The sequence below is a fragment of the Bactrocera oleae genome, chromosome 4 (genome assembly GCF_042242935.1).
Source record: "Bactrocera oleae isolate idBacOlea1 chromosome 4, idBacOlea1, whole genome shotgun sequence".
Lineage (NCBI taxonomy): Eukaryota > Metazoa > Arthropoda > Insecta > Diptera > Tephritidae > Bactrocera > Bactrocera oleae.
This window is the reverse complement of record NC_091538.1, coordinates 63,432,160-63,456,999: the sequence shown is the minus strand read 5'-3', so window position 1 is coordinate 63,456,999 and position 24,840 is coordinate 63,432,160. Positions and strand designations below refer to the sequence as shown.

Sequence of the window (24,840 nt, the reverse complement as noted above, 5' to 3'; positions counted from 1 at the left end):
TTGAATGTGGAAAAAGCGTAACTGAAACGCTTTTAAGGCCAGCAAAGGTAATTTGATCCAATTAAATTGCAAAAAGAGAGCATACAATTAAAGTGAACGAATTTAAAATATGTTTGCCATGATGCTAGTTTAATTTATACGTTTCTGGCTCGAAAATATTTTCATTTCTTCACTGCAATGAAATTTAAGCGTTGCCAGATGCATGAACTGTACGCTAGCGTCCTAGCTCCTTTCACCTACCAAGCACTTTTGTGTAACGGGTACAAGTAAATAGATGCATATATATTATATGTGAGAAAGAATATGTCTGTTGTGAAGTTCTCATCACTCACCTGCAAGAATGCCCGTATCGTAGTCGAGTCCACCACGCTAAAGGCCGAGCATACATAGTAACCGGCATCGTCCTTTTGCGCGCCACTCAATTGTAGTGTGCCCTCGACGGAGACATGCATGTGACCGTACGAATTGTTGGGAAACATCAGGGTGGAGGAGCCCTCTTTTGTCCAGAACACCGATGGTGGCGGATTGCCATCGGCAACGCAAGGAAACTGAGCAACGCCGTTGAGACCGACCTTTTTATCTTGTGGCTTCACAACGAATGTGGGTGGCGCTGTCAGAATAGAGAGAGAATGTGTGAAAATTATGAAAGGAAGAAATTAATTTAAAGAATATAACAGTTTTTTATTGTTGTGCTTTTACTTCCTTGTTATTTTTATTTTTTAAATATTATAAAGCCATATATTTTTTTTTTGGATAATTGGAAGAAAACGGTGTGAGTAAAGACGTAAAATTTTTTTTAATTATACAACTGATCAAATTTGTCCTGGACTGTTACTACAATTATTTATTATCGCGCTCAAAATTGGTTCTTTTGGAGCCAATACAAGAAAGCCAATACTTAATTTTTCAATTTTCCATATACATTATAAGCCTAGGCTGAGATGGCCTTCAGTGCCTTCAGCGAATTTTCGTCTTTTCGGTTTCCAATTTCGGAACGCCATTTCCCAGATGTTAAATAGTTTTTACGTCATATTGGTAAGCCCACGTCCCGTTACCAGTAATGCATTTGATGAATGTAGGGTCCTCAGCTATGTTGTCAAGCATCTCTTTTGTGCCCACGTAATTTTTGTATAAGATTCAGATACACATCCAAAATATTCATAAGTCGATCTATAAGAGATGTTGAAATCATCGGCTATCTCTTTTATGCCAAGACAACGATTTTCAAGCTTCACGGTTTCTTTAATGTTTTTATGTTATTGTTATTAACGGCGGTGGATGGAGTTGTGTTCGTGATAAGGTAGTCTTAACCGAAACAGTGAATCGATTTACGCGCAGTTCTTATGAACCAGTTCGGGTCAAAATTGATCAGATGATTTAGTATATATATTATTTAGTTTAATTATTTACATATGTACATATTAATCTTTAGTTTTAAAACTTTCTATTTTTTTTTTTGCTAAATTTCTCGTTAGCAAAATCTACTTATAATTTTTATTTTCTGCAAATTTCACATCAAAATCACGAACTTCACTAGTTCATACAAAAATCGTTAATTAGTAAAGTTACGCTCCAATTTTACCATGTACTCACTCAAAGCCACTAGACCGGTTATGCCTGCGGCTCTCTGCGCGTTGTACCCGCGCACACAATTAATACCAAAAATTAGAAAATTTTCACTGGCTCTCTAATTACCCACACCCCCGCTCTCTTAAAGTATTCCAGAACACTTACCGTGTACTATCAGCGAGGCGCGTGCACTTATTTGACCGACACTATTGTGTGCCTCACACACGTAGGTGCCCTCATCGGCTGGCGAAATGTTGGTGATTTCTAAACTTTTGTCGTCTTGTTGGATACGCGCACGTGCCACCGGTATGTTGCCGTCCTCCTTCTTCCACAATATTTTTGGTGGCGGATCGCCGCCGACGAGACAATGAAACTGCACCGTTTGGCCGGAGAGTGCGGTGAGATCCTGCGGCTCCTTCATGAAGTACGGCTTAACTGTAGGCGAGATAGAAAAAGAGAGTGAGAAAGAGAGTGGTGAAAATTAAAGGACAACGTATTAAAAAGCGGCAAGTGCGCGCAATTGAAAAATTATGAGCTCGAGAGCATCAGATAAAATGCAGTTAAACTAAAATATATAAAGTTCACATTAAAAGGGTTGATTGTCTATGAAAGTATGTCGTAGTAGCAATACTCCAGCGAAATTAATAAAGTTTTGAATTAAAGCGACAACTATGCAATGCAATGAGCTTTGGCTGCGTAAGTACCGTTACTCATAAATAGCAATTACATAGCACTTCCGGTCTAAGCAAAGTGGCGCAGCAAAAGTTAATGGAGATTTCTGCAAATGGATAAGTCTGCGAGAAACCGCTGCTTTTGTCACTTGGGCACTCATGCCAGAAATAGACTGGCGCTGGTAAAACTTTTCCAATAATAGTTTTAAGTTTCTTTAAAGTGTCCCGCACACACACACACACACACACATAAAGTGTGGAAGAAACAACAGCGCTGTCAACTGCTGGACATTCTCTGCGCTAACGGTAATTTCTACAGTCCTGCTAAGTACTGGTACTTAAGTTCATAAAAGAGCGTTATTTCTCTGGTTTAATGAGAAAAAATCTTAACTATTTTTCACACTACTTGTATTGTTGTTGCACTTTTTAGTAGAATTTTTTTGTTTTTGTTTTTTTTTTTTGTGCAGACTAAACTCTTTGCTTGCAATTTGCTACTCATGCTTTAATTTTTTATTATTTTGGCTCCTATTTTTATACTCTCGTGTATTTCTAAGTATTTTATTTTCTCTTTAGCACGCAATGAAAAGTTTCGTGTTGCAAGAAAAAGTGTTCTCACATTGCCGCATGTGTGTGAGCAGTTGTGCAAAAAACGCCACTAAACTAACAGGTCAACTATTTTAAAGAGCTTTTAATGTGCTCTCTCTTATGGGAGACACTCATTGTGAATGAGATAAAGTTTACAGCAGTGCTTTTTGTTCACTCGTTAAACTTTTCACATGTCACTACATTCACACATACACGCACACATACATACATACAACACATATACAACTAGTGCATTTCACGTTTTTATCACTGTTGTTCGAGTTTCTTTTAGTGGCGGTAAAAGTAATTAATTACTACCGTAACCGAGCTACATTATAGTTTTTGCTTTTTTACGCTTTTGGTGATAAGTTTTAGAGACGACGATATGTATGTGTTGATGATCATATAAACAGATACTTAGATGGGAGTAAATAAACTCGTGATAAGGCATAAAAAAATAAAAATAATCATTTTTTTAAATAAAAAAGCATTAAAAGCAAAATAGAATTTAATTAAAAAAATTTTTATTTCAAAAAATATATATCAAGAATTCCTTTGTAGTGTTTTTTTTTCTTCACATTTATAAGTATATGTGTGTTGATTTTATTCTAAAACTCTTGCTTGTTATTGGAGTGCAAGTAAATGCATTCGGTAGTGATATATTAGGTAAAGTAAAAAGTTCGTTCGGTTTTTTATTGATTTTTCAAAAGATAATAACTTTGTGTACATTTGTCCAATTTAAGTCGAATATGCGCCGTTTTGTTCGTAAACTTGTTGCCAACGAGATGCCAACTTTACCCCTCTCGTAGAAGACTGCGTCCCTATTGCCAAAAAACTCGGAGAGCCAATTTTCACAGGCCTCTCTTGAGGCCAACTTCTCACCATTAAGCGCGTTCGCCATGGACAGGAAAAGATGGTAATCACTAGTCACCAAAGACGTGTGTGGCCTGGAGTTGTCCTGATGGAACACAATTCGGCCTCTGTTGGTCAAAGATGGCCTCTCCTGGATGAGTGCTGCCTTCAAGCGGTCCAGTTGTTGGCAGTAGAGGTCCGAATTGAGCGTTTGGCCATAGCTCGCAGTAGATGATTCCTTGCCCATCCCACCAAACACACAGCAAAACCTTCCTGGCCGTCAATCAGGTCTTGGCCACCATCTGGCCACGACCGTTTGCGCTCGATGTTGTCATAATTGACCAATTTTTTATCGCCAGTCACAATCCGCTTCAGAAACGGGTCGATTTTGTTGCGATTCTGCAGCGATTTGCAGATAGAAATTCGGTCCGTCATGTTTTTTGCGTTAGTTCGTGTGGCACCCAAACATCGAGCTTATTTTTGAATCCAAGGTTATGCAAATGGTTGAAAACGGTTTTCTGGCTTATCTTTATTTCCTCAGCAATTAAATAAGTGCTCACGTGACGGTCTGTTTGAACTATTTCCATGATTTTATCGCAATTTTCGACGACAGGTCTCCCGACGCGTTGTGCATCTTTGACATCTAAATTACCGGAACGGAACCTATCAAATCACTTTTGTGCTACACGTTCGTTTACAGTATCGGGCCCATAAATTAAATTAATGTTTTCAGCCGCTTTGGCTGCTTTTTCGCTTTGATCGAAGAAAAATTGTTAAATATAGCGAATTTTCTCTTTGTTGGTGTCCATATTTGACGAGCGCTCACAACGAACTGAGTAAATCAATCGAAAAACTGTCAAAGACAAACTTTTAGCGCGAATAAACACGTTTTTAGCTCCGTATAGTATGCGACGCCTTGCACTAGTACTATGGACAATAACGCCATCTCTTAGATAAAAACCGAACGAACTTTTTACTTGACCTAATATATTAAGATGAAAAAAAATGTTGCCTAAATTTAGGCGCATTGGTATAAATAATTCTGCTAGAAATTTAGATATGCGCCTAGCTTTCGTCTATTTGTCAATTAAATATATAAAGAATATTTTTGAGAGAAGAGAAGTATTGTGATTTAATGTGCTTCTCGGAGCTACTTTTTGAAAAAACTTATGTAACAAAGTATTCTATTTTGGAGAAGAAACGGCATGATAAAGGGATCAAATAAAATGGAATCAATTATATTCGCAATAAATTGTGGCCTTTATTTAGCACATCTAGAATTATCCGATTAAAAGCAAATATGTAAAATCTTGTTTAATAAGTTATATTATAGTATAATGTTGCTATAATATTTTAAGGTAATTTCATAATGCCACTCTTATAGAAACCCGCGTCTCAAATGACAAGAAACTGGTGCAGTCGATTTTCATAAGCATTCTTTGAGGCGAATGTTGCACCAGCAAAAACAGTCGCCATAGACAGAAACAGGTAGTTAACACTTAGAGCCAGGTCCGGACTATAACATAGATGCATAGGAACCTCCAACCAAAATCCCTGTGCTTCTAGCGAATCAATATCGATGTCTATGGCCTAGCGTTGTTCTCATGGAACACAATTTTTCTCCTACCTGGCCAATTAAGGGCAATTGTTGACAATTTAGGTCCGCATTTAGAGTTTTGCAGAAGTGGAGCTTCATATGCGTTTTGTTACTATTTTTTTTTAGAATTTTATTATCAGTATGTTTTTTTGTAAATGTTAAAATAATTAGGTAAATTAAGTAAATAATTGTTTTCTCTAATTTTTTACACAGAGAGTTAATAAACGGTTTTTTAGTAGGAAACAATTGTTTTCTATGAGTTTCTAGTTGATTGTACCCTGAACAGATATATTAATTTTGTCAAAATGTTTGTAACACTGCAAAGGAAGCATCAGATATCCAGAGTATATATTAATGATCAGCGTGACTAACTAAGTCGATTAAGCCAAGTGTGTCTACATGTCCGTTTGTATATATGTATATATGCGAACTAGTCTCTTAGTTTTTGAGACATTGATCTGGAATTTATCGCTCGTCTTTCTCACCAAGAAGCCGCTCATTTATCGGAACGGCCGAATATAACCACTATAACATGTAGTTACGATACAAACTGGCCGATCGGCATCAGGTGCTTGTATGGAACACATTTTAATTTGACTAGATATCTTCATCAAATTTCGGACACGTTATTGCCCGAGGCAATAATGTAATCTCCGAAGAAATTGTTCAGATCAAGTCACTATAGCATATAGCTGCCATACAAAGCATCAAAGTTCTTGTAAGGAATCTTTTGTATATGTGAAGTTAACGTTTTTCTTGTTTTTAATATCAAAATAAGAATCTTCACACATATTAGTATATTAGAACTTGTTTTTTTTTTGAATGAATTCTGATAAAAACCAGACTGCGCGTCGTTAACGAAACACTTTAGAGATGTGCATGTGTTTATAAAATAATAAATACATTTTTTTATGTAAATATTAATTTTAAGCTTTGCAGTCTTTCAAGTAAAAGTTCATAATATTTTATATTCAATTCCTTTGACTCCATGCAGTACAGTGCAATTTCTACACAAGAAAATTATTCACTTCAAACAATGCATTAAAGCATTATGCGCTTCCTGTTTACTTTTTTATTATGATACATGTCGTGTGAAAGCGCTTTTATATTCACTTTTAAAGCTCATTGATTCCAGCGTAATCACGAGCAAATAAACAGTTATTTGTAAACAAAAGTAGCGACCCGTATAGTCAGCATGCTCGCATAAGTAAATACACATGTGCACAAGTTCGCACAGCACACACCAAACCCACACACTCACACCCTATACTCCAATAGCTAGTTGTTTTTTTTTTTTTTTGTTTTTTGCTTGCTGTTAAACAATTTTATTTACCTAATCGATTTTTTTCCTATAAACAAAATCATATTCATATCACTTTGTGTACAATTTGATGTGTGAGTTGATAGCGGCCTCACCAGCTAAGCAACAGCAGAGTGTTAGAGTGTTCTATATACAATACATACATATATAATTACTTATCTGATCGCACAACTGAGCATTTCATTCACTATATTTATGTTTGCAGCAGTGAAAAGCCAACAAAAATATTCATAAGCGCACTTTTAAGTGGCTCACGCAGCGTGGGTAGTATTTGTGGCGTCACCGGCAGGCCTCCCTAAAACACATACATATGCAAACACAAACACACGAGTCCCTTATCGCCATCAAACTGTTTCGCTTCCCTTGCTAACACTTTCATTGCTATATTTCATTACGTGTATTCTAATTGTTGTTGTTGCTGTTGGCGCTGTTGTCTGCCATCGTTTGCGTAACGCTGCTTGAGTGGCGCCTACAAGCGCTTCGCATGTATTTTCAATTGTTCGAAAAGCACCTGAAGGGATGCACGCGTGTGTGTAAGCGACTCCTTGTGTGTGTGTATGGGTGCACATGTCGCTAACGTCAGTAGGGACCCACCAATTATTTACATATTCAGGCACTTATGTTACATATATATGCATGTATATATTTGTTTGTGTATACTTGGCGCACGAATGTGCAATAAAAAGGTTAATTTAATGCCTTGAGAGGCGAATAAATGACATTTGTGCTTTGCGCCGTTTCTATTTTTAGGGTTGTGTGTACTACTAATGTAATGCTAATGAACTCGATTGGCTTATCAGTTGTGTAATAAAACTTTATCTATTCAAATAGCAGTAGTTAATTGAGGAAGGCGATTGCTACTGGTTTTGAATATGGTTTAATGGAATGAAAAAACCGTGTTGCAGCAATTAATAATTTTTTTTTGAAATTTTTGTACATATTCAAACCATTAGAATACATACGTAAATACATAGGTATCCTACTTTTAAAATAATAAATTAAAAAAAGAAAAAAGTATTAGTATCTTAAAATTAACCACAAGCAACAACAATACTATGCAAATATAATATTAGATTTCTTCCAAATTTAGCACTTCATTCTTTCTGTTATTTATAATCTCTGCACAAAAAGTTATTGCAATGATACGTCCCTAACACTTTACTGCACTCTGTATAGTATTGGACAAAGAAACTAATAAACAGGTTATGCATATGTCCTGATACCGCATGATATGTCACGAAAGGCAACCTTAACTGCCGTTGCAGTGAAACTGCTATAATACCCTTCACATATACAAAAGATTCCATACAAGAACTTGATTTTGATCGGTCAGTTTTTTTGACACCTACATGCTATAGTGGTCCAATCTGAACAATTTTTTCCAGAGATTATACCGTTAATCCATGCCAAATTTCGTGAAGATATTTTGTCAAAAAAAAAGCTTTCGATACAAGGATTGGATTTCGATAGATCAGTTTGTTTGGTAGCTATATGCTATAGTCGACTCACCTCGTCACACTAATCATTTATGTATATATTTTATAGGGTCTCCGACGGTCTTCTGGGTATTCAGGGTATAAAAATTCATATTTTAAATTTAAGTAACATTTTAAGTATTTCGTGATACTTTAATAAAAAATTGCAGAAATTATAATTCAAATTAAAAAGCTTTGACGTAAAAAAGTTATCGATAAAAAAAAATAATTAATAATACATATTTTAAAATATATTAACCAATTATACTGAGCAATATTCGTACTCCGTTCAAAAAATATTTTCAAAATTCAGAAAAATAAAAAATTTCGTATAATTTTTAAATATTTTAAAATTATAAATTTTTTAAAAATTAATATTTAAAAATAAATATTGTTAAAAAATAATATTTTTGAAAATTATGCAAATTAGAAAATTTCAATGAAATATGTCGAAGTGTAATATTTGGCTGACAATGAAAATATTTTTTTTTGGTGAGAACTAATTATAAATATGAGGTTTTTTATTTGAGCTATTTCAAGATTTCTTACGTATATTGTATTTAATATTATATATTGAATGTATATTTAGCAAATATTTTATTTATATAAAAAAATTCGCACTATTTACAAATAATAGCAAATGTCAAACCAAGCAAAAAAGTCATTGTCTTTTTACATAAATCTGTACATTAAATATAAATTTCGAAAGCATACTCATAGCTGCTTACTTTCATTGTAGCAAATCTTCCTTTGACTTCGAAATGATTTGGAAGTCAACATACAATAAAATTGTATGTCAAATTGTGAATTTCCAAACGTTTTCCAACACATTAAGCTTATGCACTTGCGCTGACTTACTTGTCGATCCCTCAGACATACATACATATGTGCATATGTGTGTGCATTTGCCCCACAGCTGTACACTGATCCTCCCCTCGAACCTTTCCAAAATCAATATGCGCAAATGTAGTGCATTTAATGTTGCGCTCAGCTTGCTTATGCAATTGAGCAGATTTTATGTGTGTCGTCGCTTTGATACGCGATTTTTGCGCTTTTCTTTTACCATACTTATTTTCTATTTTTCTTTTATTTTTTATGCATATCATCGCATTCACTTTTACTCAACTTGTTTTCCTTTTTTTACTGCTTTTGGAAATTCACAGGCACAGGCCACATTTCTTTGGAGCCCGCTGTGTTGTGTGAACTTTGCTGGTGGCTCGCTATCCCTACAACAACAATAGTGGCAAGCACCTAAGTAGCGCATCACCGACATTTCGGTCACATGCACATTTCCATTTCCATTTGACTTCGATTTTTGCTGTGAGCTTTTCTGCTATTCTTATTTTTCTCCTTTTTTCTCTTTCTATTTATCATTGCAGTCATAACTTTTTATTGTTCTGCCATTACATTCTCTCAAGTTGGCTGCCGCTGCCCGACTTACTGTATTTATTTATTTACTGCGCCAATGTGCGGTGAATGGCCACTAAGTGCAACAGCAGATTCTCTAGAAAATTTATGCTAATAGCAAATTCGTTCAATAAAAGTTCGTTTTTGTCCGATTTTTTCTGTTTGATTTTCGTTCAGCGTAGCCAAATAAAGGGCTAAAAGTAGTAAGTGCAGTTATTGTTGTTATTTGCGATATGCATTTGTAAGAGTGCAGAGCCGAGATTAGTCTAAATTGTGTAAATATTTTTTTTGGAAAGTTTTAAGTGAAAATAAATAGCGGTACTGAGCATAGACAGGATTTTATGGATCATTTATCGTTCTTCGATATAATAATTTATTTGAGAGCAACAGTTACGGTTTTAATTTTATAAAAATATACGTCTTGCCTCACTGCGCGGTAATTCTATATGAAGATCAAAACTTTTTAAATAAGAGCTTTCACTTTGAAAGCTTCTTTATAAAAGCATTTTATATCACAAAATAGTAAAATCGAAAAAAAACCTTTTTCATTTGATAAATAATAATGACACTTTTAGCCGAGATTGAGTTAAAATATACGCCGGATAATCGACTGTAGGATTGTTTCTCATCCTTCGTTCTAAATTAGTTCGTAGATACCGCATTTCGGTTGTATTCGTTTATCCAAGGTCTTAGCGTATCGGGATTAGGAAATTTGATCATAAATCATTCAATATTTCTTATATTAATTACACAATACGCAGTTTTTTATTTTCATTTTAATGGTAAACAGTTATTTTTAGGGTCCAAAAGTTCAAAGAATAACTTTATGTAACATCTTGAACCCAATTTCTGTGTAAAACCTATCGTTAGCTGACCATTCGCCCCGGTTTGACAGCCCGGATTCCGAGTTAAGCGTCCCGGTCATCCAGGGCTTTGAAATTAAAAAACAAACAAAAAGTAATTGAATAAAATTGTGTTGCTCTCTCACTCATTATATGTCGCGATTTTCAGTAAATTGTAATATGGAAAAAATTGATGACTATAAAAAATCGTCGCGGATTTTGCTGGGACAAATATGCTCACCTAAGTATATTTATTATTAAAATTTTATTACAACAAATTTACAGTTGAACATTCAACTCTTCATTTATCGGTTCATTTTGCGCCAGAAGGATCTCACAGCCGTTCTGGTTGTTGACCAGCGCTCACAGAGTTCACGGGAAGTTCATAGGTCCAGCGATAAAGCGCAAGAGTACAACGGAGTACCGACACACCTTCAATTAGACGATTCTACGGTTTCTATCTTTTTCTATGTATTCTCTGAGACACATTGTGCAAAAATATTTTGATTTGTTTTCGATTACAGATTACGTAATTCTCAATAAACTTTGACCTACTGAGATAAACGCAGCAGAAAACCACACGCTTAAGCAAATACTCATAGGTATATACCTACATTTATATTCTTTTAAATTGAAAATATATACAGAAATATGTATGTTCCATAAAAAAAATCAGAAAATAAGTGAGAATTCCACTTTTATCACGCCATGCTAACATGTCACTGTGTCCACGCACATTTCAATTCAATTTATAGATACGTATTTACATACTACCACATATACATACGTACATACAACCAACGATAGTTCCATTCATGACCACTTATAACAGTTATCTAAGCAAAATCAACACCTTATCGGCAACATGAGAAACCTTTTGCTGAGGCAACAAAAACGCTTGAATATTCAAATTGCATTTGCTTGAAAGCATCCTCACAAGCAAACTAATAAAAATACAACAACAAAAAACATAACAAATAATAATAATAAAATCGATAAACACGTTTCGTGCGCATAAAGAAACCGAAAGGATGCCAGTTATGGGAAAATAGAAAACTAAAAGCAGACAAAATTAAATAAGCAGGTAAACCAGCAATAAACCAAAAAGTTAAGTACAACAAAAACAACATGAAACACTATAAATATGCATATAAGAAAATTAAATTATGTGGGATAAGGCAAAGCAAGTTGTGGCAACATTTTTTTGGCTGCACGTGACTGAGCGTTGTTTTACTACAATTCTTTATTGTTGTTGTTGCTGTTTTGTTGCAAGTTTACCTTGGTTATTATTGTGTGATGATGATAAATTTTTGTATTTTGTGTTCAAACTTTTGGTTAAACTCACCTTGTACAATTAATTTAGCATAACTGGACTCGCGAGTGCCGACCAAATTCTGCGCGATGCACTTGTAGTTGCCCTCATCGATGGGTTCCACGTTGCTGATCAATAAATTGCCACCATCGACGACGCGTATACGGGAGGTGGGGCCATAAGATTTAATTTTTAGATCATCCAATGGTACGCCATCCTAAAAAAAACAGAAGAGAGAGAAAGAGAGTGAAAAAGTTAGTTTGACTTAAAAATATTTTTTTTATGAATTTTAAGCAATATATAATATATTTATATTATACGTACATATCTTTTTATAAGTATACAAGTATAATTCGATTTATTATTAACTGCTGACTTTACATCTTACATTTATATTCAGCAGCATTTGTTATTTTGATTTTTTGTAGAAATCGTTGCATGTGCTTTAACTATATTTATCGTAATTTGCTGTTTCCTTTTCATTATTATTTAAAGCAGCATAAGGCTCTGAGTTTTCAACAATGTTATTAGAGTAGGTTCAACTGTGTTGCATATCTTAAACCGATATATGTAATTTTTTAAATAATTTCTGTAATAGCGCTACATTTCAAACTAATAGCCTTCAGTGCCTATTATATGTGTATAACTTTAGTATTTTTCGATTATTATATAATGAAAAGAAAATTTATTAAACATATTAAACAATAACATATTATATAATTTTTTTTTATTTAAAATCGCAATTTTTTTATTTACATTAATGCTTTTAAAAAAAATTTTTAACAATTTTAACAATTTTTTTTTAACAAATATTTTTTAACAAAATTTTTTTTCAAATAATTATAAAATAAAATAAAAAATATTTCGAAAAAAATCTAATTCAAGTGAGATTTACATATAGAAAGGCAATAACCAAAAAACAAAAGATTAGTAAAATGTGATATAAAAAAAATGTATTTTTAAACCTTATTTAGAGTATTCATTTTATTAATTTTAGTCTTTATTTAAAGAAAATAATTATTCTGTTCAATATTATGTGTTCAGTTATTTTTGTAATTACAGCTTACATATTGACCAATACATACGCAATAAATTGAACCGGAAGTTTAAAATGCGTATAATACAAGTAGGTACGATAGGTATGGGGGCTAGGGATAATATTGACCTGATTTTATATATTATACGCATAATAACACACATTAGACAGAGATGCTACATAAATTTATTGAAGATATCTCACATATTGACCGATGACACATACTCACGATGACATGTTTAATGCCCGATCTGAGATACCTTAAAGAAATATCGCACATAAAGTCAACCACAGTTTCGAAAATATTTACATTATATAAATGGGGCTTATGAGTGTTATATAAGTATTGACCCCATTTTATCCAGTTTTGACCCGAATGCATACTATATCAGAAAAAGATTCTCTCTGAATTTAAATAATACACTCAGAGTTGTTCCAAATTTTTTAGCAAAAAATCAGTTGAAAGCACCTAGGACCATATATTCAGTATCTAGATGCTAAAGTATGCCATCTAACGTTCAAAAATATTCGATTACTATTTCCTCAAAGTCTTACGCCAATATTTGTGTTAGTGCTTTATTTTTCGTAAAATAAAATATTTATACGGACTATAAAATTTTTATATATGGGAAGTTGTCAGATTTCGCAATTTTCACAACGTAACATACGAATGTCGAAATAATGCCGTATACTAATTTGGTTGAAATTAGTACAAGCTCCTGAGATATACGATTTTACCTAAAGGTAAGCGGCGCCATGCCCATTGGTCAATTTTGACACCGGCTGCTATGAAGACCTTTCGTCTCATCTTGGGTGTCAGATAATAAACATTAAATGTCTATGACGTGTTTATTCATTGAGTTAACGCCTGTTAAGTAGTTTTCAACATAACGATTATATGCGAAGGGGACGTGGTTATCATCTGATCTAACCCATCAGCAAGCTTTGTTGAAATAGCTTTAGTAGTTTGTGAGATATGCTCATTAAACCCATTAGAGAGCGGAAACAAACCCGCTTTTTAGAAAATACTAAGCGCACATATGCCTCTTTCTACTACAATCCCTTGTATCAAATAATGGGTTTGTATCTAAATTTTAAGTTTAGTTAAAGCACTTTATGTGTTTTCGTTTAACAGCATTTTGTGGGCGTGGTAATGGTCCAATTTCGCTTATATGCAATATCATACTCCCTTGTGTGCCAAGAGGAACTCGTGTACCATCAAGATATATACATTTTTACTCAAGTTTGCGTTTCCACAGATGGACGAACAGACAGTGACTCCGAATTCAATTCGTCTCGTGATCATTTATAAGTATATACATAACTTTATATTTATCACGATTACTTTAATATTTTACTAACAATCATTAGGTGAAAAAAATTTTATACTCTGTAGCAACTTGTTGCGAGAGTTTAATAACAGTTTAATGCAGAGGATGTCTTGTAAGTAATTCAAACCATTCAAAATTAAGCTTTAATTTGACTTGCGTTTCAAATACTGCAAACTTTTTCCAAATATATTTGTATACATATAATACAAGTACGTATTACTAAATATGTATACATATATACATGCATATTCACAACATATTTATTACAAACACTCAATTTTACCACACTTTAGCGAATTTTATTTACATTTTCGCTTGACAAATACGGCAAAACACCTTCGCTGTTAACGTGCGTCTTTACTTGCACCTTCAACGCTTGTCGCCTGCGCTGGCATATCGCTTTCAAAGCGAATTTATGCATACACATTTCGCTTTCTGACAGCCGGGCGCATAAATAATTCACCGCTTTTCCATTTGTGCAAATAAATATGGCAACATTTGTGATTACGTACACACAGACACACAAATTACATACATATAAATACAAGCATATTTGCATATCTGAAAGTCAGACTGTATCCACATAAGCGAGCAATATATATACTGCCATAAATGCACCAATTTATGTTTGTGTGTGTATGCATGAAACGCTGCCAGCTGACAACCTGCTGGGCAAATGCACTCTAACACCATTTTTATTTATTTATGATTTTTCTTCAGCGCAGGGAAAAATCAAAATGAAAAAACATGTAAATTTTCACTTGCAACATTTGCCACAGCGCTGTCTCATGCATAATGCACGCATGTAGCATGTTGCACCAACAGCGTACTTACAGCAGAGTATTAACCAACTTTTTGATGCAACAAGCAATCAAGGCGACAGTGCGAAATGTTCAGGTTTAGAATTTTATGTGTGTTCGTTTTGCATATCCTGGTCTAGTTTTGCTTTATAGTGATAATTTTGGTGATGTGTGTCACCGCATATATACAAGTATATATTATACAATATATGTTTATAGGTGCAAATGTACTCCTAATATATTTTTGTAATTCTTGGCACTTACCTTCATCCATATTAGCGCTGGTTCGGGTGTACCTTTCGGTGGACCACATTCCAGTAAAGCGGTTTCGCCTTTAGCCACACGTGTGTCCTTCGGCTGCGAGCGGAAGTCATCGCGTAGAACTAAAATGGAAAAAGAAAATGAAGTCAGAAACGATTGAAGATATACTTTAAAAATATTTTGTTGATAAATCGAAAGCAATACATTTGAAAAATAATGAGATCTAGAGATCAATCAAATTGCAATTGCAAAGAACAGAACAAACGCAAGGTAAACCCACTATATCGGCACGAAAGACACGTTCCATATGAATGGAATTGAATGAAATTAAATGAAAGAACGGAATGGAATAAATTTAAACGGAGGGGAATAGAATGGTATGGAACAAATACGACTAATATAGATTTAAAATAAATACCGGTACTGAAGAAGCCTAAATTGTGAAACGATCTCTGCGGTTATTTTAGGCTAGTTAAGTTAGGTTAGGTTGCTCATCCCATAAGACTCCTCGCCATATTAGACTGCCAACTATACTCATTTGTGAAGCCAAATAAAAACTGATATTAAATCTCGACATAGCAACTTGAACCGCTTAAATACTTTATTAATATTTCCGCTAATCCACCGGGATGTCAAATAGTGTAAGATTTTACGTATTTTGGCCTACATCTGGCTTTGAGAAGAAAGTCTTGCAATGATCTCCTACTCAAGCATCAGGTAAAATTTTAAATCTTCCCGCATGAATCCCAATCGGGCAGTGTTTAGTTAGAACTCTTATAAGATAAACTTTGCTGAGGGTGAGGAGCTCTATAGTCCTCTTATTATTTACCCTAGGCCAGAAGGTGCTTACAATAGCACAGTTGCTAGTATCTGACCAGCGCTTGCTGAGCTCGGCTGAGGCCCAACCATTCATAAGTGGTTCATAAGATGTCAGTTAAGCTAATACCCGTTCCCATTCTGCAGCTAGTGTAACAGAACTACCTAACTTAGCAAGGTCACTAGCCTCACAGTTTCCTGCAATTCCGCTATGACCAGGCACCCAGTCTAATCATGAAGTAACTCGATTCCAGAGTTAAAAAGTCGAGCCATTCCTTAACTAGTCTAGAGCATATGGTCTGCGAGCTCAAGGCTAGTTTAGCTGCACTACTACCTATTATAAGAGTGTATGGTCACCACTCTGAGGGAGGCTGCGCTCCGGCGCGGTAGACCTACTGATAGCTTAATGGTAGCCACTTATGCTTGATAGACGTTGTATTGATCAGGAAGCCTGAACCTGGAGTAGAGTAATGTTGAATAATGTAGGAAAGAGAAGTTTCAAAGGCAAGGCACACAGCAGTTTTAGCTAACACAAATTTAGTGAATGCGGCATTCAACTGCTACTTTCACATTTTTATTATATATTCTCAAAATTCTTGAAGATTTTATTAAAATAAAATAACAACTTAAATGACCACTTATCAAATTGCTTTTAAGTGACGCACAGAAGAGTATTTTTTACCATCCAAACTCGCAACAAACTCAATAATATCCAAGTAATATAACATACAATACATATAAGTACATAAAAACATCCTCTTTACGCAATTAATGCACACACTATCTTCCAAACTTAACAGATTAATGGTGTATAGTGTAGAAGTAATAATAATAATCGTAATTTTATGACGAAATTCCATTAGGGCAACAATTAACGTGATCACCAGCGTCTTTGTGTGGGTGTGTGACCGGCTTGAGCGTTGTTTAAATAGATTTTTATGCAACAAACACTTGAGCAATCTTGAAATCAACCACATATGTAGACGTAGCCACAAAACTCAGTATAGTGAAGAAATTGTGTCGTGCGCTGCGCATGCGCATAGACGCGCCTGCTGCTTAAGCTGCTAATCAAGCCTCACTTTACTAAATGCTTTAATGACACAAGTATTGTCAATGAATTTATGTGATTTTAATTGAAAGCTAAGTTGCATGGTAAACCAATGCATTTCCGTTCGCAAGTGAACGTGCAACGGGGTACCGTGAAGTCTATTGCGGGAACTTTTAATCAGAAATGCAGTATAATCTTTGAGTTTTATGTATATTACTTGTTTAATTATTTGCCTGTTTCGTTACATTTGCTTATAAACATCTATTTTTTTATGGGTTAGCTTGTGGCATGCACGCTTTATACTTAATTGTGCAACATATTGCGGCAATACATGTCGACACAAGCGTAAACATTTATTTAAATGAGCGCGGTGACAAAATGACAGCATTCACTTTAATCAGCGATATGCAAAATGTAATTTTGAATATTATGGTTTTATTTTTTCTTATCTCTTTTTCTGTTTTAATACCCTGAAACAATACCCTGTATAGTTATAAGTTAGTCGATTTAGTTATGATGTTTTGAGTTATCGATCTGAACTCAGACAAACGCTCTTTTCTCCCCAAGAAGCTGCTCATTTGTCGAAATCGCCGATATCGGATACCTATAGCATATAGCTGTCATACAAGCTAATCGCTGAAAATAAAGTTCTTGTATGGAAACTTTTTGATTTGTGAAGGGTATTATAACGTTTTTTCTAGTTTTTGTTTACTTTCAACCAAATCCAAATCACTTCAACACTTTCTGAGTGGCTGCTGTCATTTTACTTCTAAACACCCGTGCAATTATAAATAAAATTCAATTCAATTCAATTCATTTTGTGTTGCAAATGCCTGTGACTTGACTCGGCTTGACTTGCAATTGACTTGCAGTTGATTGGTGTCGACTCGCAGGCGGCGACGCGTTGCGACCATAAATCAAAGTTGTCGCCACTTTATTTAATTTACAGCTAGTTGTGATACACCCACCCAAATTTTGCGCCCAGCATTTTTAAACACTTTAACACTATTAATTTTTTTCCATACCTAGTTTTTCTTGCCACATAAGCGTATAAGGCAGCGTTTGCGAAATCTCAACGGTAATGAATGGCGCTGCACAGGTTTGGCGCAAGCTTGGCAAAAGTGGTGCAGACAAAGCGCACGAAGTCAACCGCAGACAAGCGCGACACCTTTTCCAGCTGAAAGTGGCATGTGGCATGAAGTGCTGTAAACGTTGCCGCCGTGCTGGCCATCAAGCCAACCGCAGCGACCTTCGTTGCCTTTTGTGACAGTTGTGTGTTTGTGCAAAGGCTTTTGTTGATTTTTTTTCATTTTTATTCATTTTCCATATTTATTTCATATTCAATTATTTGCTTCCTGCTTCATAAATTTTCTTTGAATGCCAATTCAATTCAATTCGCTGCAATACAATTTAATTTTATCTGCATTTTTTGCTCCACTTTTGATTCAAGCTTATTTTCCTTTTTTCTTTTGTATTTTTTCTTCCGATTTTGCATCATTTTTGGCCGCTTTTGTTGCACCTACACACATGCATTTAATTGTTTGTGTGTGTGTGTGTGCGTGTGTTGGCATTTCATTATTCGCTTTGTCTCGGCGATTTAGCCATTGTCTTGCGCCATAAATGTTTTAAATATTTTTTTTGTGCCACTTTTCCTTTGCCGCTTATTGTTTATGCAACGCCAGCAAGTGTCAGGCATAAATTTTCGCGCTGTCAAGTTGCCAGATTCGCATGTGGCAGCACTGAGTGTGCGCAGCCATTGAACAGTTCAATGGAAAATGGTGTTAATATATACTATAATATATATATAGATATATATATACATATATACATATAATGCATATTTTGAAATTTTAACGACTTTAATTGTGCTGCAGTGTCACTATTATTTGCCAAAATACGAAAAAAGTGTTGCAAATAAATCACCGAATACAAAAAGATTTTGCACTGTATGCAGATAAAGGACATTTGAATTCATTAGACCGATATAAAGGCAAGCATTACATATTTTCTAAACAAAATAAATATATTTTGTATGCATTTAATGAAAAATTTCCATTTCTCTTGAGTTTCTCCCATTTAAACGCTCTACAAATCGAGGGCAAAAGTTTTGCCAACAAATAATTTTATTTGGTAGTCAAATGTATTTATCTTATATACCTAAAAACCTTCTATGAATATACATATATTATTTCAACAATTTAGTGAAAATTGTATCGTACTATGTATTAGGGTGGGTCAAACAAAATTGGTTTTTCACTTTAAACTCTGAAAAAAAATGATTTGTAGATCACCTCAAACAAATTCTCTCCAAGTTTGAGCTCTTTATATTAATAGAAGGTCTTCCGCTTTTTAATTTCCTGTTATTCGATTTATTTTACACACCGTAATTTATTTCTGATCTTTAAGGAGTTACATAAGTGTCACGGCTTTAAAAAAATAATTTATTGCCATATTTAATTCTATAACATCCCTAGAATATTTTAATAAATTCTCAAGTTGATCCGAGTAACAGCTTTGGAGATACAATCTTCAAAATTTGCGTGCACGAGGTCAGCTAGTTACTTAAAACTTTAAACTCATATTTCTCAATACGGTGTTTTCAAAGTCGGTTGTCGAGATTTCTCGCGAACTATTCAACCGATTTTAATGAAATTTTACACAAGTCTTTAATATATCACTTACAAGGTCTTTAACGAAGGATTTCATCGACAAATTTTTCATTAAAATTTGCATTTTTTGTAAAAACGTCTGCCGAAAATACAATTTTCATTTTTTTTTTTGTTTTAGCTTCGTCTAATACTTAGTTTATGGTCTTAATTAGAATAGGTATTTTTTTTTTTTTTTTGCTTTTCATGATCCTATAAGAAGTTCTGCTGTCAACGCGGGGGTACTGTTTTTCCGTGGGACTGCAGGAAACGACGTCATAATGGCCGAGTTTTGAATATTTTTCTTTGAAATTTTCTCAAAATCTTTTGTTTGAAATAAAAAAAAATTGCAAAAATATTTAATTTTTTATTTGAAATAATATTGAAAATTAAAATTTTTGAATGTGGTAAAGGTCAAGCTATTTTTCCGACTGACAACATTTAGCTTCCTGTATCATATAAGAAAATATGAAAAATTATAGGGAATCAATGCGATTACATCAAAATCATTCGAAATTAAAGACATTATAAAATATAATACTTTTATTTGTATTACTTTCGACCATATACTCTTAATTTTTACGAGATTTTGTTGTTTTTTTCTATAGTCATACATATTTAAACTTAATTGGATATTATGTCTTTAGGCTTGTCAGGTAAATTTAAGTCGATTTACTTATAAATATTAAATTAATAACTTCATTAGTACTAATAAATGATTTAGCAAGCTGCTGAAATCGTATACATTTATTCTGCTTATAATACATATACTAGTATATTCTAAAATAAAATATTATTTTTATTCGCCATAATACGTTTTTGATAGCGGGTATAGAATCCATGAAAAAACATAAATTTGGCTTAACAAAATTAAACTTTAATTCAAAACTACTTTTGAGCAGTGAGGATTATGAAAGAAGCTACGAGATCATTATTTTAGAGCATTTTTAATTCCACAATATATAAAAGATGAGTTAGGTATTAAATAAAAGATACTGAGATATGATTTTTTCTCTACACTAAATAGAAGTCTGAAACCCTGAGGACCATTTTTTCTGAGTATAAAGTAAAAAAAAATTATCGATTGTTTTTACCCATTTTAATATACACATACAAATATATACAATACATTCGTATGTACACGAGTAATTCTACCGAAATGGAAATCTTCTTGCCGCTACACATCCAACCGGAAGCCGTAGAGACAGCTGATATTACACCTGCCTGTCTTTCTGACTAAAAAGAAGCAAACTTACAGGAATCAAATTAATGAAAAAATGATTTGGGATAATTAAAATCACTAACTGAACATGGCCGTAGAGAGAAGAGAAAACGAAAACAGCGGTATGTGTTGCAGATAAAATTTAAATGATAATTGCTATGAGAGGCGACCAAGAATTTCTAATGCGCATAATAATTAAGGACGATAGCGAGCAGACGCCGCGAGGCAAGTCTAATTTTCAACACACATAAATGGCACGCATTCCTGCAAAGGACAATCAAGCGTTTCATGTCAAATGAATGCTTTTTCCACAATTTTTCCAACCAACTGTTCATTGCAAGCCACACACTGTTGCACAGTTTTGCTTGTAATTGCTTAAGTGTGTGTATGTGCTTTGTGGCACTCACATTTAGTTGCTAATTAAAATATTAAATTAGCGTCACATAAGAAGCGATGCGTGCTGTAGCTACGCCTAAATGTAGGCAACTGAAACTACTCCTCCACTAACTGAGCGCTAACGGCAATAGCACGCACACTCACACACATTCACATACTAACGCACGCAATTAAAAGAAACGAAAGGATTAAATTCTCAAAGCGACTCAATCTAATTGCGGAAATTCGTGGGTTGAGCGCAGAAAGCGTGGGCGTTGACATGTGTTTGGCAAATTAGCGCTGGCGCATATAAGCGCGAGACTGTGTGAAAGTGCGTTATGTGTGTGGTGTGTGTATGAACTATATGTGTGTGTTTGTGCGCGCGCTTGTTTCCATTGTAGTTTAGCTGCCGGTGTATGCATTTAATTATTCCATAATTAGCATACAAAAATATTTGCAACACGCGTGATATCGCTGAAGCGCGGAGTGTAAAGCGGATTGGCTATGAAGGTGTTGCCTAAGCGTGTATGAAGAGCGAGGCAAGTGTGCAGGGAAGTTGCAAGTGAGTGGAGATTGCTGAAGCAAGTAGAGTTAGAGCGGAGTAAGAGTAAGACAAGGGCGAGGCGCGTATCTAATTGAATTGAAAATGTCTGGTTTAAGCAAACAAACACAAACACAAAGATACACCAACACACACACAGCACAGCTAATTGACTCTTCTTTCATTGTGTCGCTTCTATTATTAATTCATTTGTTCGCTCGCATGCTGGTCGGCTGCTGTTGAGTGTCTCAACGCCTGAACGCCTGTGGCTACATAATGGCACAAAGTAAATACGCACAAACTGTTTGTGGCAAATACAAATAGAAAGGTGCAAACATGCACATATGTAGCCAAATGTATTTGCATCAAATGCGTTGTAAAAGTGACAGCAGAAGACGCTTGAAGCCAGAGTTAATGCAAATTACACACAAAGTTTGAGGAAAGCGACTAAAATGTCTGCTGTTGTTGTGTATGTTTGAGTGTATTTGTTTACTTGACGCTTGTTAACGGCTAGCGGTGTGCTCAGTAATGTTTTATGGCGAGTTGTGTGCATATTTGTTGTATACAATACAATTTTATATGTATGTTTTCGTTGTGCCTTTGATATTTGCAACTGTTCGTCAAGCTTTCTGAGCGTAAATGCGCAGGTGTGTATGTGGGTGTGTTTGATGAATTTGCGCAGAGTTGGCTCAGCTGTCAGTTGGTTTGTTGCTTACTTATACAAATTTGCAGTGAGTCTTCTGAACACCTTCATCTTCACTTGTACTTTACCGACTACGCACCGTTTTGCATTATCGATGGCAGCGCTTTCACGTAATTTTACTTGCAGCTCCAAAACAGCTCGATATTTTTATTTCTCAGCATATTTTCTATTACTTTTACTTGATCAACATATATGTATATGTATTTGCACACATATATGTATATCTCTATATATTTATGTGTATAAATATCTGCTGCTTGTGAGTTTGTTGTTTATTTTGCTTTCAGCTGTCTGACGACGTTGTCACCACTGATGTCTCATGGCTGTGGTGTTGAAGTCAGCGTTGATAGTGCCAATAATGATAATAGAGCTAAACGTGTTTTAGCGCAATGATGCGTTACTGACAGCTCATTTGTTGTTGTTGTATCCAACCCTTAATGAAAGCGAGCTTGGGGTAAACGTGAGTAGGTTACTTGCTGGTGAATAGGTTAGGTAGCCTCATTGTAGGTGATATTTCAAAACTGTTTTAGCTAGGTATTGGATAATTTTGAAAAATGTATATGACCTCATATTGTTTTTGTAATTATGGCTAGTGTTGTCATATAAATTTGATACGAAAGAAATTTTTTTAAGCGAAGCATTTGTGATTTAAAATTAAAGAAATAATGAAAACAATCGAAAAAGTTGATAAGATATAAAATGATACGATTTTCAAAGGAACTTTTTTATAAAATCTGTCCAATCTGTAATATATATTATTTTGTATATTTTATTATTATCGAACATACCATATCATATATTATGATACACAAAATATAGCTTAAACTAGCTGCAATTATTATTGAAATTATTGGTAGCCGAATATGGTGCATGATTTGGATACATTTTTAGTAAAACTTAATTTATTTAACTTTTCGCCTAATTGTATGCAGCGTTTTATTTGAAGAATCTGCTATTTATTTAAATTTCAGTAAAGATTTTTTCATTTACTTTGCTATAACTGTTTGTATTACTCTAGGAATCCAATTAGATTCTTTTCAAATCAGTTAAGAACCAATAGTGAATTAAAAATCGATATTTTTTTGCATAGATTGTGTATTGAATGTACATGTATTTGTAAATATTTCCCATATATTCGAAGCTGGTCCAGTACGAGTATATAGTTTCGGAATTGCGTTTTCGTTATGTCAAAAATTTAAGTTTAGACTAGTGTTTGAACGATTGCCTGTATTCTTCCCTAACAATAATAAATTTGCAATTGACATAATTTTAAGCCACAAAATATGCCTCAGTTCCGCACGCCCTTTCTCGGAGCTGCTCTAGAGTCCGGCCACGTGATCAAGGAAATTCAAAGTTTTTCAAAATAAATCGCGGCTTGTCAAAGTAAATGCACATTACTTTTATTTATTTATTATTCCGGAAAATAACGTTTTTTTTTTGGCTGGCAAGTGGAGGTAGTCCCTTAATTTAAATGTATTTTTGAAATCAGTTGGGAGTTTTTCATAGATTTCATAAAGAGATTTATAATAATATCCTTAAATTTGGCTACGCCATGTCCCACTGTACAGATGCCGCTTTAATAAGTGGTTCTAAATTTTACTTTTGACCGCATACGAGGTTATAAAAAATAATAGAATGAATATCCTCTAAGCACCTGTGATGACTTTGCATGTTATTATATTAGTGCACATAAATTTAATCAACAATGTCAAAAAAAATTCATAGGCCTAAAATTATGCATTACTTTTTAAGATTGCATTCTTCATTAGTGTTAAAATTCACTGTTTTCAGAATCAATACCGTTGAACTAGCTAAAGAAATTAATTGACATTAAGCAGCTGTTTTCTACAATTTATACATGTCTAATTTTTCTAAGTCTAAAGATATGCTTTAATATGTTATAAATATAAAAAATGTGTGCAAAATGTTCATAGGCCTAAAAGTATGTAAAAATTATAAAAAAATATCTCTTCATAAAGTTTAAAACTATTTTTATATCCAAATTGAAATATTTTCAAGCATCTGAGCCATCTCATTTACATCAATGTGCAAAAAGGGATCAGTAGCATATTTTTGTATTCTTGTGAAAATCTTGTTTTCCAAACCTCAACATATGCTTTCCAAGCTTTTTTTCCTTTTACATCTATTTTAGTAAACCAGTGCTTTTATGCCTCATACGCCACGTACAATATAAAAGCACCCATTTAATTAAATTTTACCTAAACAGAGCCCCGTAATTACGCAAGCACATACTAAACTCCCTAATTTCAAGCAGACTGCGAAAAAATTTCCATGCAATGCATTGCAGTTAACTATTAAAACGGTTTGATAGCAAAACTCGTACGAAATTCAAAATTCATTTGAAAATTCCCCGCAATAGAGCACAAATGAAGGTGCTCAAATTTATGCGAGTATAAATTTGGTAATTGGA

At 34.1% G+C, this 24,840-nt stretch overlaps 1 protein-coding gene across 2 annotated transcripts in view; it reads right to left on the bottom strand.

Moving 5' to 3' along the window:
* The window catches only part of robo1 (roundabout 1), a 328,848-nt gene that overhangs the window by 47,720 nt on the left and 256,288 nt on the right, over positions 1-24,840 (bottom strand). For both annotated transcript variants that reach the window (XM_070108281.1, XM_014248079.3), the window contains exons 5-8: positions 15,063-15,181; positions 11,665-11,848; positions 1,735-2,004; positions 333-610 (exon numbers count right to left, since the gene is read on the bottom strand). In XM_070108281.1, coding sequence (XP_069964382.1) covers positions 333-610; positions 1,735-2,004; positions 11,665-11,848; positions 15,063-15,181 — 851 coding nt within the window. The remainder of the gene's footprint in view (positions 1-332; positions 611-1,734; positions 2,005-11,664; positions 11,849-15,062; positions 15,182-24,840) is intronic.